At 38.6% G+C, this 14,890-nt stretch overlaps 1 protein-coding gene across 10 annotated transcripts in view; it reads right to left on the bottom strand.

Moving 5' to 3' along the window:
* ppfibp2b (PPFIA binding protein 2b) overlaps nucleotides 1-14,890 on the bottom strand; it is a 77,948-nt gene that overhangs the window by 40,894 nt on the left and 22,164 nt on the right. For 4 of the 10 annotated variants that reach the window (XM_053631377.1, XM_053631380.1, XM_053631378.1 and 1 more), the window contains exon 1: nucleotides 6,338-7,045. In XM_053631377.1, coding sequence (XP_053487352.1) covers nucleotides 6,338-6,610 — 273 coding nt within the window. In that variant the 5' untranslated portion in view covers nucleotides 6,611-7,045. The other 6 variants (XM_053631382.1, XM_053631386.1, XM_053631387.1 and 3 more) reach the window with 3 other exon arrangements.

The raw sequence follows: 14,890 nt of genomic DNA, 5'->3' as shown, positions 1-14,890 counted from the left end.
GGCAAACGTGCTAACCACTAAGCAACCGCGCACCATGTCACACAGACATGTCGATGTGGACTATAAAACAATATGACTAAGTGTAATCTATACACATGAACAAAACTTGTGGCCATCTTGAACAACTGGAATAACTTTTTTTTCTTATTGCAGTTGGGTAACATTCCACCCTATAGGCCACAGCATGCAAAGTTTGAAGGTGCAATGGCACCCAAAAGCAGGATTTTCACTCTGAATTATCATAATCCATCTGTAACATAAACACATTAATGTTGTGAACAAGCACATGTAATGTGCTTGTTCTAATACATCTTTGTTTCTATACTAACAGCTCATTCACAGGAACATGTCTGTCTCCATATAATCTGAGTTTAACAAGAAATGGATTAGAAAACATGTTATTAAACAATGAAAAAACTGTTGCCATGAAAAAATTGTTGCCATGGATAGATTTTTTTTAAAGGAGAAGTTTATTTAATATTCATGGAAGGTGTCTCCAAGTTGTCTTTTTTTGTCTTATTTACTTAAAGAGAGAGATAAAAGAACAATTATTTTAAAGCTGATAACAGGAGCTAACATGTTTTACGGACATTCCGCAACTTTAAAAGTAACTATAAATGGATAAAAAGTATGAAATGTTATTCATTAATAGATTAACGTAATTGTTGGTAAAATGCTGTCGTATAAAGGGATTAAAACCCTTAAGGATATGCTGTTATGGGAAAACAATCCACTTTGGTGTAGTAATTCTATATCTGCTTTGCGTCTTGGTGCGTTATACCACCCCCATCATTGAATATTTTCATATAACAGCATGGCACCAAGTGTTTTATTCCTTACATAAGAGGTATAGCATGATGCTGATGTTTGAAGCATGTACAGGACAATTTTGCATGAGACTCTCTCTCATACAAAACTAAAAAAGCTAATATCGGGCACCAAACATGTCTTGGCTGATGTAAAAGCGCTCATAAAAGCACACATTCTCTGTAGTATAATAAACCAGAATTAAGTCTACTCTTACTCCAATTTCTGCTCTCTGGAGGCGACTCAACAGGAAATGATCTCTCAGGTCAGTGGTCCAGATGACTTACTCTGTCAGTACTGTTTACAGCAGACAAAGTACGACCAGGCGACGTGAGCGCATAAAATAGGAACCATATTCCTATTTGCATGCCACATTCAAATGTGTTTCAGAGCGGTTTTAACCTCCTCCTCTGTGCACATAAACAAAAATAATGGCTAGCTCCGATTAAATTCAAAAAAGCTTTAGAAGTTTTTAAGTAATCATTTCGTAAAATTTTTCATTTAGAGTGATTTTAAACAGAGCTCTTCAGCAAACAACTAAATCTTCACAATGCTTCCTCTTACCCCATGTGCAGTCAGTCAGTTAGAACAGTCGAGTGTCTGCTGCTTTAGTTTAGCCCTGAAGCTATGAGGGTAATTTTGGCAGCAAGTAAGGGAAGCTCATATGCAAAATTAATATCCCAAGTTGTGACAAGTTCAATCAGACATGTTTATGTGGATTGATATTATATATAGAAATGGGTAAAAAGGACTGAGCTGAGTTGCAGTGCCATTTTGGTTTGATGCGTGTTAGAACTCTATATTTCCTATATATATAAATATATATATCCATCTATCCTCTATACCGCTTATCCTTCCTTCAGGGTCACAGGAGAACCTGGAGCCTATCCCAGGGAGCATCGGGCACAAGGCGGGGTACACCCTGGACAAGGTGCCAATCCATCGCAGGGCACAATCACATACACATACACATACACACACTTTGGACATGCCAATCAGCCTACCATGCATGTCTTTGGACTGGGGGAGGAAACCGGAGTACCCGGAGGAAACCCCCGCAGCATGGGCAGAACATGCAAACTCCGCACACACAGGGCCACGGTGGGATCAAACCCCCGACCCTGGTGGTGTGAGGCAAACGTGCTAACCATTAAGCCACCGTGTGCGCAGTAGATATATCTATATATATATAGATAGATAGAGAGAGAGAGAGAGAGAGAGAGAGAGAGAGAGAGAGAGAGAGAGAGAGAGAGAGAGAGAGAGAGAGAGCGAGCGAGCGAGCGAGCGAGCGAGCGCGCAATGGTTTGCAATGGACAAATCAAACAAAAGCAATTGAAATAGTTCAGCACAACGAATGCTTCCAGTGGTTTCCCCAAATGGGCAGTAATATTGAGTTGTTCCACCTTTTCTATTATAATAACCTCCTTTCTTCTCAGAAGGCTTTCCACTAGATTTTGGGGTGTGGCTGTAGGGATTTGTGCTCATTCAGGCAAAACGTGAAGTTGGTGATCCAGTTCATCCCAAAGTTGTTCAGTGCAGCTGAGGTCAGGGCTCTGTGCAAGTCACTCAAGTTCTTCCACTCCAACCTTGGTAAACCATGTGTTCATGGAGCTCGCTTTATGCACAGGAGCATTGTCATACTGGAACAGGTTTGGGCCTCTTAGTTCCAGTGACAGGAAATGGTAATTCTACAGCACACAAAGACGTTCTATACAATTGTGTGCTTCCAACTTTTTTAGCAAAAGTTTGGGAAAGAACCATATACAGTATGCATGACATGGTCAGGTGTCTACAAACATTTGGCCATATAGTGTTATATGTCGCCAAGCTAAGTCATCTCAGGTGAGAATGGAATTATATTTAGGTGTCAAACTGGTAGCAAAAAAGTCACACATTTGTGATACATTTGCCTTGTTGGTCCACTAGAAAACTTAAACATAAAACTCCACCTCCTCCTGATGCACAATGTTTTTAGTGATTGTAGTGCAAATGTATTAGTTGGTGCTCCCTTTTCCTTATTTTGTAATGAGAAGCTAGTGGTTGTGTGCCATGCCCATTACACAGGATGACATTACTACCACAGTTACAACGATGTTTAATATGAGAAATCTTTTAATGTTTGTCTCATACATAAGGGATAATGCTCAGGTTTCACTGTTAAATAAAAATAAAAAAAGACCAAGAGCTCGTATTCTCACTCAACCTTCTCCAGAGGCATTCAAATCAATGTATTAATGTCGCTGGACATGAGAAAGCATAGGAGACAGTAAACATTGGACTCAAATTTCAAGAATACATGTGAGGTCAAGATCATGATGGCGTTGATGGTGCTATTAGCATGAGAGTTGAAGCTTTGGAAGCTGTTCTGTTTTAGCAGTGTGTACGGATGAAGATGTGAGAGAGCTGGACAAGCTAAAGGAATAAAGTGCCGCTGCATCATTCTCTTTAGGTAGAGATGAGGCGAGGGATAAATCTCACTGCAACAGGTAGTCGAATGCCATTGTGGGCAATGTAGGAAAAAATAGATCAATGTCAATAATTTTTTTTTTAAAAACTCAACAAACTTAACAAACAAATTAAATATTGAATGGAATTGAAAATCACATGTTAATTATGATGATAATTTTTACTTTAAGAAGCAAATGTTGATCACTTACTGTATATCTGTGATAATGGGAGTGTTGTGTACCTTTACATTTTCAGCTAAATTAAATAAAATCAGTATTAGATTAATGTTTAGGATACGAAGAACTGTTTTTGGGAATAATCACAAGACTGTAAGGCGCAGGTCACAACAGCGCAGCACCTAACACGGCACACTGAACTATAATTAGGTTTCAGATGTTGCCTTTCATCACAGCTGTTTGGAGCCTGGTTGAGCCTCTAGGAAACAAGTCTGGTGTGCAAAGTCTTGACGCCGAGTGTTAATCCGGATCACAATGTCTGGAGCGACACTAGCAAGGAGTTCCTTCATCTCGTGAAGCATGCAGTCGTACAAGAACGACCAGTTACTTTTTTACAGTCAACCGTTAATAATGTTTAAACGCCAATGTAACAGTGACCGGTCCATTATTCAAACGAAAAACAGAAAGTGCACAAGAGAAAACTCTTACCTTTTTAAGCCATGAGAAATGTTTGTAGAAGTCAAGATCCTGCTCCATGCTGAAGGCCCATGTCTGCTCATCTGTGTGTATGTACATGTGTGTGTGGGAGAGAGGAGAAGCAGCAGGCTGGGGTCGGAGGGCTCACTACGGGGCTTCACAGTGCTGATGGTTGCCTGCTTTATGGAGCCCCCACCTCTCCTCCTCCTCCTCCTCCTCCTCTCCATATCCTCCTCCCTTCTTCCTCCTCCTCCTCCTCTTCATTCCAGCCGCTGGAGCCTTGAGCTCCTGATACGCTACAGCGACCACTGCCTACCCTGGACCCCGCATCTGCTGTTAATCCAGTCACGCAATACTGCTGTGTGTGTGTGTGTGTGTGTGTGTTAGCTACAACACTAACATGCTCACTGGCTCTCTCACTGTCCCTGGTTTTAACAAGCAAAAACACTTTCTTACAGCTGTAAAAACAGAGTTTATAGTTTCATGCTTGCATAGTTTTACGCTCTTGCTCTGACCGCGCCGGGTTTCCCCTCATTATCATAAGGCAGTACTAATTATGTTAAAATCACAATGCAATTCTGAACCGAAACAGACCGATGGATTTATTCCAAGACAAGATAGAAAAACACACACAAACACATGCATACACACACAAACATGCTAAAAGTCTCCATTGCGCCACTGTCTCTACAGACTGGAAGTGATTATGGTGAAGCTCTTGTTTCCTGGGGAAGACTCCCCGCCTTGCAATCTCTGCATCAACAAACAGAAATTACACTCATTCCTGTGTTTCACACCCAAGCCACACTATCACAAAATATCCTACAAAATAAATACAGAAAACAATCAACGGTTTTATTTCTCACCCATGAACTCTTCTACCATAAAACCACAGCTAGATTTAAGGTAGGATATTATGTTTTTATTAAACTGATGAACACTTTATATACTTCAAGGGTGGATCAATCGAAATCAGGAGAACGAGCACCTGGGACAAGCAGATTTAGCAGGGTTTTCTTTTTTTCAGTTTCTTACTTGCCCATTGGATAATCAGGGTCACCAATGGAGAATTTTTTTTATTTTTTCTATAGAGAACCTCTTGGGTTCTATATTTCCGAAGAGTGTACCACTGAAGAAAAGAGAAGAGATGAGATCAGGTTGAGTGCCAGTCTGAGGTCTATTCTTGTCTTCCTCTCCTCTCTCATCTCCCCTGACTCGGGTCATTTCCTGTTTGGGTGAGGGGACACTGAGTGTGTGTGTGAGCATGTGTGTGAGTGTCAGTGTGTGGGTATCGGAGTGTTAGCATCAAGAGGACAGCTGTTCCTGCCTTTTATAGCTAGAGCCGCTCTCAAACACTGTTATATCTCACCATTGTGATTGTGCTTATCATTTTCTCATCAACCAATACAGTCTTTAAGTTTAGGGTTGTAGCGAGGATTAATTTTCAGAGAGGATGTTATACTCTCATTACCTAACAAATATAAGTACAACTAAGTGTTTACGTAATTTTGGACAGTATAGTAATTGCACCAAATGGCAATGGCAATTTAGTGTTTTTTAACAAAAACATAAACACATACAACATTTATTTTAACTCTGGACTATATACTGTATTGCAAGCTGAATTCAATAAGCTAAGTAAGGAATAAACCACTGGGGGAATGCTGTTATTGGAAAATAATCAGTGATGGTTCAAAAGTGGCACGACAGCTTTGGCAGTGGCAGTTTTCAAAAGTAATTCCAATTGTCCAAGATGGCTGCCTCATTACGTTATAGTATTCAGCATTTTGTCCTAAACTCCTAAACATCAGTGATGGATGGAGTTGGATGGATGGATGGATGGAGCAAGTTTCTATATATTCGCCATGAGTGGGAAACCACAAAAATGTGATTTTCCACCCAAAAAAAGCACTTTTGAGGCTTACTTATTGGTCCACTGCTTTCACTGACACATTGATTATCTTAGCCCCGCCCACCACAGTACCTCTCTATAAAACAAAAAAACACGTACAGCTATGTCCGATCAAAGCCAAAATATAACTTACTCTGGATGAAAATAAAGAAGCAAACATCAGACACCAAACATGTCCTAACTGCTGTATAATTACTGTATATTTGGTGTAAGTAAAAAAACTTTTTTGGCTCTGTCAGAAATGTGGCTTTCTAATTGGGCCATTGGTTCCACTCACTGGTTTATCTTAGCCCCGCCCACCATACTGCCAGTCTACAGACATAAACATAGCCAGCTGGGTTCAAAATCTAAGTAACACCAAATTCCACAACTAAAATCCTCCATTTACTATATAACAAGGCGCAAAAAAGACAGGAACAACGACACTGTAAAAAAAACAGACAGCAAACTCATCCAGCGGAAGAACCTCAGTTCTACACTACGCAAACCTGAGTCAGGATGTCATCCATGGACTTACCCATGAGACCTGGTAATCCTTGGGGACGGTGCTGAGTGAGGACAGAACACGAGGGAGAGAGAATGACAGAGAACTTAAGGGGCGAAAAATGTGAAAGGAGACGAGAAGAGAAAAGGAGAAAGAAGGAGGCAGGAAGTTAAGCACAGCCCCTATCCGAATCTCTGAGGAGCATCCAAACTCTTTTAAAGACGTCCAGATTAAACATACACACAGCTGAAAAACAGCCTGCGATCCAGAGAAGAACAAACACAGGATCCTACTATCACAGCTCATGTCTCGCACAATTCTCCACACTTTTATGAAGCACAAACATGCTGTAAAGACTTCTGTATATGGACACACTGGCAGCTCATTTACATTCGAGTGTATTCCATCTGCGAAGGATATTTTTCCACAAAATTTCTTCTAATATAAAAATTCTAGAGATGCTTCTATATGAATACCAGTATAGAAGAGGGGGCTGATACCATACTTATTTATTTATACTTGTAGAAATGTTCCATTACCAACATCTGATGCCACATGATGTGATGTGACATAAGCCTGTACGCTGTCGCACTAATGAACACACGACACGAAATGACAGCAATCTGGGCATATTTCATGATTAATGATGGGAATCAAAGCAGACTGCAAAGTGTGCTCTGTGAAAATATCAACAGGAGGAACGCCGGCATCTTACAACAATACATGTAACCTGATAAAACATCCTACAGCATTTAAACACTATAATTAATATAGAGCTCACAGAGCAGTCTCAGTGAGCATGGTCATTAAAATGAGTCAAGGTTCTCATGAAAGGTAATCGCGAGACTGGTGCAATGAAGCAAGAGTGAGCAGAAACTGCTGCATGTCAGAGCAATTCAGTTCAGCGAGCACTGAGCACGTACACACATGCTTCCTTCCATCACTTGGCAGCGCCTACACTTTTCTGGTGAGGTATCTCAAGGTACTATACGCCACCCTGTGTGCATTTTTAATGCGCATAATACTCAGCAGTCTATTAAACTGATACCGGAATCGGCAACAGACGCCACTTCCCATACTGCAACGCGGCCTAGAAACATGGCCACTCCGGAGTACAGCTCCTGGTTGTCACGCTTCCCCTTGAATTCTGATTGAACTCCAATCACCACCCATTGTATAAAACCAGACTCCAAACAAACCGAGAAGTATCATTCAATGAACCTTTCTCCTAACGTGCCAAGCCTTTCATTGTTGCTGCTATACTTTGATCCGGTCTTCCAGTTTTGTCATTCTAGTTCTGCCTATCCCACTCTGTTTGCTGAGCGCCTGAACCTAGCCTGTTTTTCGACTATGCTTGTGCCCGATGTTTTCAACCTGTTTGACAAAAACCTGACAAAAAAACCTACTGTCTTAAACATAAAACTCAGCACGAGGAGTTCCTTGCTGGCGGCACACGGAAACAACAAACATAAACAAAGCTAAAAATGTTCCATTACACGCCTGATCGAGTAATACTAAACAGGTTATTTATTTCGGTATAAAACAAACATGTGCTCATACAAAATGATATTGATGCATCTCTAAAACTATCTGTATCTGTATTTCCTCCTGCGTGAAGCTGAGCCTGACATGGAAGCTTGGACTCACCATGCCTTTGTCCAGCCACTCCAGCAGGGTCTGTGCGGTGGAACAGGGCATCTGTGAGCGCAGAGTGTCTCGACCTTCTCCACCCTGAAGCTCCAGAGCCAAACGCAGCTCCTCTGCTAACTGTAACACCTGCAGTGGACCTACACTGACCGGAGAACCCATATCCGGCATACCGTTAGTGAACTCCACCATCACCTTAGAGCCTACAGAAAGAAAGAAAGAAAGAAAGAGTCAGAGAGATAACATATACATTCATTCTTAATATACTATTTCAAACATTTCATTGCTTCAGTCCATCGTTTATATAGTCATGCAATTACCCAATCAGCCACTTATGTTCATAACATCATGCACATACAGGTCAAGAGCTTTAGTTAATGTTCACATCAAAAACTAGACTGAGTAAAACATGTGATTTTGATCTGGTTTGAAGATTGCAGAACCTGTGGAGCTCCTGGGATTTTCACAAACACAACAGTGTCTACAGTTTACAACAGAATGGCGCAAAAAACACCAGTGAGACAGTTCTCAGGTATAAACACCTCATCGTTGAGAGAAATCAAAGGAGAATGGCCAGAGTGGTTCGAGTTGACAGGAAGTCTGTAGTAACTCAAAAGAGCATTCTTTACAAACGTTGTAAGCAGGAAAGCATCTCAAACAACATGTCAAAACATTTAGGGGGATGGGCTACAACAGCACAAGACCACATCGAGTTCCACTCCTGACAGGCAACAACAAGAATCTGAAGGGGATAAAACTTTTTTTTTTCACTTTAGAAATACAATTGGTAATATTTATAATTCCTCAAACCATTCAATTTCCAAACTTGATTTTATTTGAATCATTTTATTACTATATTATTTTTTATTTCTAATTCTTTTTGCTTATTGTCTTTTATGTCTTATCTATTCTTACTACTGATTTAATTTTCTTGTATCTACTGTATATGTCTTCTGTAAAGAACTTTGTAAACACTGACTACATTTACAGCAATAATCTAATTATTGACCTTATTCTGAATAAGATAAGATAATATTGTGATTAAGGTGTTTACATGAGTTGCTTTTAGAATATTCCTTTCATGTTCCTGTTTTACATGTTATAGAACATAGTTCGATTAACGGCACACGTCATTACGTCACCGCGCCACACCGTCCGAAGTTCCCTCCAGAATTTCACGTATTAACATACAGTTCGTCTTCGTTATGGAACCGTATACAGTTTTGGGTGTTTCATTTTTAATTTTACGAAAGCTTCAAGTGCAGTTAATTATTTGTCATGCTATATGTGCTAATAGATGACTGCTTGAAGCCGTGGGCTGCGTCCCAAACCGCGTACTTACCTACTATATAGTAGTCGAGATACATGTATTCGCCTACAATATAGTAGGTAAGTATGCGGTTTCGGACGCAGCCGTGCTCTCATATTTGCCGTCAAACGGTTGAGCACTGCCGTGTGTGTACGTGTCCTGTCGCAAAATGCAGTGAAAACTCCCACATGACGTTAATAGTGTGATTAAGGTGTTTACATGTCTATAATGCACGTCGATAATGCGACTAAAACAGGAATACTCCACATGTCTTAATTCGATTTGTGTTTACTTCGAGTATGACTTTAGTCAGATTAAGGTAATCAATAATTGCTGTTTACATGGTAGTTTCTTAATCAGAGTATTGTCTTAATCGTGTTAATATCGGATTATTGTTGTCCATGTAAATGTACTCATTATTTACAATGTTTAAAAGGTGCTATATAAATAAAGCTTTACTTACTAATTTATAGTGCTAATAAACAGCATTTGCATTAGAATTTAAATTGAAATAATGAGAAAGAGTGAGTGAGAAGAACATTAGAATAAAAGTGACAGGAATGAGCAAAGCAAAAAGAAGAGAAAGAGCAAGAGAGAGGACAGAAATAGTAAAAAGAAAGAGAAAAACGAATCATCTAGGTTGGATTCTTGCCTCACATCCAGTGTTCCTGGGATAGACTGCAGATCCACCGTGACCCTGACCAGGATAAAGCGCTTAATGAGGATGAATAAAAAGTGCTTTATTAGCACATTATGCACACATTATTTGCTGATTGTCCTCTAATGTCCCTTTTTCAATGTCAATTTTATGTAGCAGTGTTAGTGAGAGACCTAAAACCACTGACAAATTCTACATAGCAACTGATGGGCTAATTGTCCACATATAAAATTACCAGTATGATATTTTCACATGATAAAATGGGTTTATAACGTGTAAAATAATTCCTAACAACCAACATCACTGACTTTACACTGTATTATCCATCACCCCTCCACCACACACAGCCACGTTTCATCTCCATCCCTGAACACTTTCCTCATCTCCAACTGCCTCCATCTGGATCCTATAGAGTGAAGCTAGTGCAGCGCTAAAACATCTGGATGCCATAAAACTACAGTAACACAGCACGGAGAGCCATCACGACTCAATTGTTCCCTTTACAGGAGCCAGAGACAATAGCACAGTGAGAGCTGTGAGGCCTCTCGGATCTCCTCGTATCAGTGGCTACGCTGAATAGAGTTTAGTTTATGTAAACGTAAACAGGAAGACAGCAAGACATTGTTGGAAAAAAAGCGGTGTGCGTTATCAGTGTGGGTTTGCTGCTAATTCAGTACACCATGTGCAAAGACTAGAAATGCGATAATAAGAGAAAATGTCTCCTTTTACTGAAAGATATTTATTTGTTATTCATTGATCTATTTATTCACCAGACACTTTTATTTAAAGTTATTAATACAGTGATTTACTGCAAAACCCATATTTTCCACCTTGCTTTTCTGCTCAACTCATGACTCATGTGCATGTGTCTTACTGTGCTCTTTATGTTTTAGTTTTCTTATATGTTTATAATCTCATAATTATAAAAATGGACATCTTTTGGAAAATATTTGTTGTTCTTTTTCTTTATATTAAGTCACACTTTTTTAATTATTTGTGACACATCTGTCCATTGTCATTGGGTACTCTGAACTGCACTTTAAATTATTATTATGATTATGATTATGATTATGATTATTATTATTATTATTACCCATCCATCCATCCATTTTCTATACCGCTTATCCTTCCTTCAGAGTCACGGGGGAACCTGGAGCCTATCCCAGGGAGCATCGGGCACAAGGCAGGGTACACCCTGGACAGAGTGCCAATCCATCGCAGGGCACAATCACTATTATTATTATTATTATTATCATTATTATTATTAAGTGAGAACACAATCCACAGTCCAAGCACAGCGCTGTTAAAGGAGCTGATGAACTTTTTAGCTGGTCTGGTTCATGTTTGTGTTCCTCTTTATTTCTGATTGAATTAAATTCACAGTAAAATTTCATTTTTGTCTTCGTTTAAAAAAAAAACCTTTTCATTGAGTACTTGTGCTCAGGAACAGACGGAAGACAAACAGAGAACAAAGTATAATATCTCAACAAATTAGAGTGATTAATATGAGTCATACAGTCATATAAATACACAGGTGGTTACTTTTATGTTAAAAGTTTATAAGGTTTAAGTGCTGAGAACAATTACTATTTAAAGAATATAACACTTGGGGAGAGCTTTTTCGGGAAAATAATCAACGACAAAGACATTTAATGCGACCTAACGAAAAGCAATGTGCATTTTCCTACATGAAAACATCCCGAAGTACTTTATTATCCTTTTAGCACAGTAATTTGCCAACAATTGTTTATTTACCATATGTTTTATCCATTTGTAGTTGTATTTAATGTTATAGAATGCCCACAAAACAAGTAAGTTCCTGTTAACACTTATGTTATATTAGCTATATACAGTCGTCCAGCCTCTCCCTTTCTCTCTCTCTCAAAGTTAAAAATAAGATTAAAGAAAACAACCCAGCTTGTCACATAAATAAGAAACCAAAATCCTCTGGCCTGAAGACTCTCTCCACATGAAGAAACCTAAAGGAACAGCTTTATCTTTGACTTTTACAAAGCACTGACGCTGGCTGTGTCTTCTTTCATAAATGTAAAATAAATGTCTCGATACAGAAAGCTTCACCACAGCAACACCTATATGTTTTTCATTGTTAAATAATATTTTGCTTACAAAAACAAGGGGAGAAAACATTAATCTGTTTATGTGGAGCATCTGTCATACATAGTCTGTCAAGTCCTTGAGTAAGTTGTTACTGTAGAAATTTTAACATTATAAAACGAGTGCATGAATATGTGCTGAACCTGTGATTCGATTCGCAGCCGGAACTACTTTCAGAGCTGTTGTTATAGAAAAATGAACCAAAATCTTCTGACCAGTCAGAATTGAGAATTCAACAGCTCTGTTTTTAAAATTGTATAAAAATCAGAGGTCATGAAATTATCTCAAATGAAATGATATGAAAATATACCATAATACTGCTGCAATAACTCGGTCAATCTTTACATGTTAACCTGAATATAATTAATGTTCTGTTCTTTTTAGACTTGTGGTTTTGCTCTCACTTTTACAGTGCTTTGACCTGCTTTACAAAACTAAGAGCACCACTATAAAAAAAAAAGGAATGTTGTCACATTTTCGTCTACTACCACCAGGTGGTGGTATTTCAAAATCATTGAGAACTGCCCCAAATCAATTATTATTATTATTTTTTTTTTTTAAATTCCAGAAACTCAGATGTATCCCAGGTCGACCTTGCGAGTAGAACAAGGACCATAAACTGTGTTGGAATTTGATGACTTGAAAATAACAAAGCTATTAAAGCTATTAATGATCATGTCACTGCCACTTCTAAGTGAAGTCAAGGCAACCTTTATTTTTAGAGCACATGTAAAACAACAGAAATTGACCCAAAGAGCTTTACAAATCAATCAACAAAATAAGCCATAACAGAGTTATGTTTAAAAATATAGTGATAATAATAATAATAATAATAATTAATTAATTAATTAATTAATTAATTAACAGATACCTTTAAATACAGCATAAATTATTTACATATTCCAATCTATTAAAAGACCTATTCAAAAGGTAGCGAATAAAAATATGTTTTCAATGAAGATTTAAAAGTGGTTCTTGAAGAAGCTGACCTCACATGGAAATGGAGACTGTTCCAGAATATAGGACCTACCACAGAAAGGGCACAATCACCTTTGGTTTTAAAGCGAGCACGAGTAACTCTCAAAATAAGTTGATCAGACTTGTGGGGTAGTGTTCTTGAGGGGGAGTAAGGCTGAAGAAGATCACTGATATATTTGTGTGCGAAACCAGAGATTATAACCAACATGCAAGAAAATGAACTGTCCCATAACTAGAGAGACACTAAACGGGATATTTGGTGTTGTAGGAATATTTCTCTAAATCCCAGAAACTCACATTTTTCCTGGGTTGACCTCACGGCTGGAACACGGACATGAAAATGTGTTTCAAGGATAAAGATTCAAGAATTTTATTGTTATAAGCTTTCCTTGTACAATTAAATTCTTAGTTTGCATGTTCTCATGGATGTTGCAGTAAAAAAATAAAATAGAAAATAAGGGTGTAAATAATAAATAAAATAACAACATTGTGCAAGATAGCAACATGGAATAGAGAAAATAGTAAATATTATTTAAAAATTATTCAACATACTAAATAAAGGTGGTACGAAACCTATACAGTAAAGTGCAAATTAGGTATTGATGTGAACTTGGTATGGCCAGGTACAAAAGCTACAAGGAATGTTTTTTATATACAGTGTTCTCCACTAATACTGGCACCCTTGGTAAATATGAGCAAAGTAGGCTGTGAAAAATTGTCTTTATTGTCCTTTTGTTCTTTATTGATCTTTTGTTCAAAAGATTCACAAAAATACTCTGCTCTCATGGATATCAACAATTGCAAACAAAACACAGGTTTATCCAAAAAATATATCTTTGATAAATATAGGTGTGCAACAATTATTGGCACCCTTTTAGTCAATACATTGTGCTACCTCCCTTTGCCAAGATAAAGCTCTGAGTCTTCTCCTATAATGACTTCTCTGAGTCTTCTCCTATAATCCTTGGAGAATACATGGCAACGGATCTAAGACCATTCCTCCATACAGAATCTCTCCAGATCCTTCAAATTTTGAGGTCCACACTGGTGGACTCTCCTCTTCAGTTCACCACACAGGTTTTCTATGGGATTCAAGTCAGGGGACTGGGATGGCCATGGCAGGACCTTGATTTTGTGGTCAGTAAAGCATTTTTGTGTTGATTTTGTGTATGTTTTGGATCATTGTCCTGCTGGAAGATCCAACCACAGCCCATTTTAAGCTTTCTGGCAGAGGCAGTCAGGTTTTCATTTAATATCTGTTGATATTTGATAGAGTTCATGATGACATGTATCCTAACAAAATGTCCAGGTCCTCGCAGATAAACATCCAATAAACATTAAAGAGCCACCACCATAATTATCCGTGGGCATGAGGTACTTTTCCATATGGCTACCTCTCTGTGTGCGCCAAAACCACCTCTGGTGTTTAGTGCCAAAAAACTCTATTTTGGTTTCATCTGACCATAGAACCTGATCCCATTTGAAGTTCCAGTAGGCTCTGGCAAACTGAAGACACTTGAGTTTGTTTTTGGATGAGAGTAGAGGCTTTTTTCTTGAAACCCTTCCAAACAACTTGTGGTGATGTAGGTGACTTCAGATTGTAGTTTTGGAAATAACTTCTGCAATTCTCCAGCTGTGATCCTTGGAGATTTTTTGGCCACTCAAACCATCCTCTTCACAGTGCGTTGAGACAATATAGACACACGTCCAATTCCAGACTGATTCATAATATTTCCAGTTGACTGGAACTTCTTAATTATTGCCCTGATGGTGGAAATGGGCATTTTCAATGCTTGTGCTATTTTATTATTGCCACTTCCCATTTTGTGAAGCTCAACAACCTTTTGCCGCACATCACAGCTATATTCCTTGGTCTTAC

The sequence above is a fragment of the Ictalurus furcatus genome, chromosome 8 (assembly GCF_023375685.1).
Source record: "Ictalurus furcatus strain D&B chromosome 8, Billie_1.0, whole genome shotgun sequence".
NCBI classification, from domain to species: domain Eukaryota; kingdom Metazoa; phylum Chordata; class Actinopteri; order Siluriformes; family Ictaluridae; genus Ictalurus; species Ictalurus furcatus.
The sequence above is the reverse complement of the archived record's forward strand: the minus strand, read 5'-3'. Positions and strand labels throughout refer to the sequence as shown.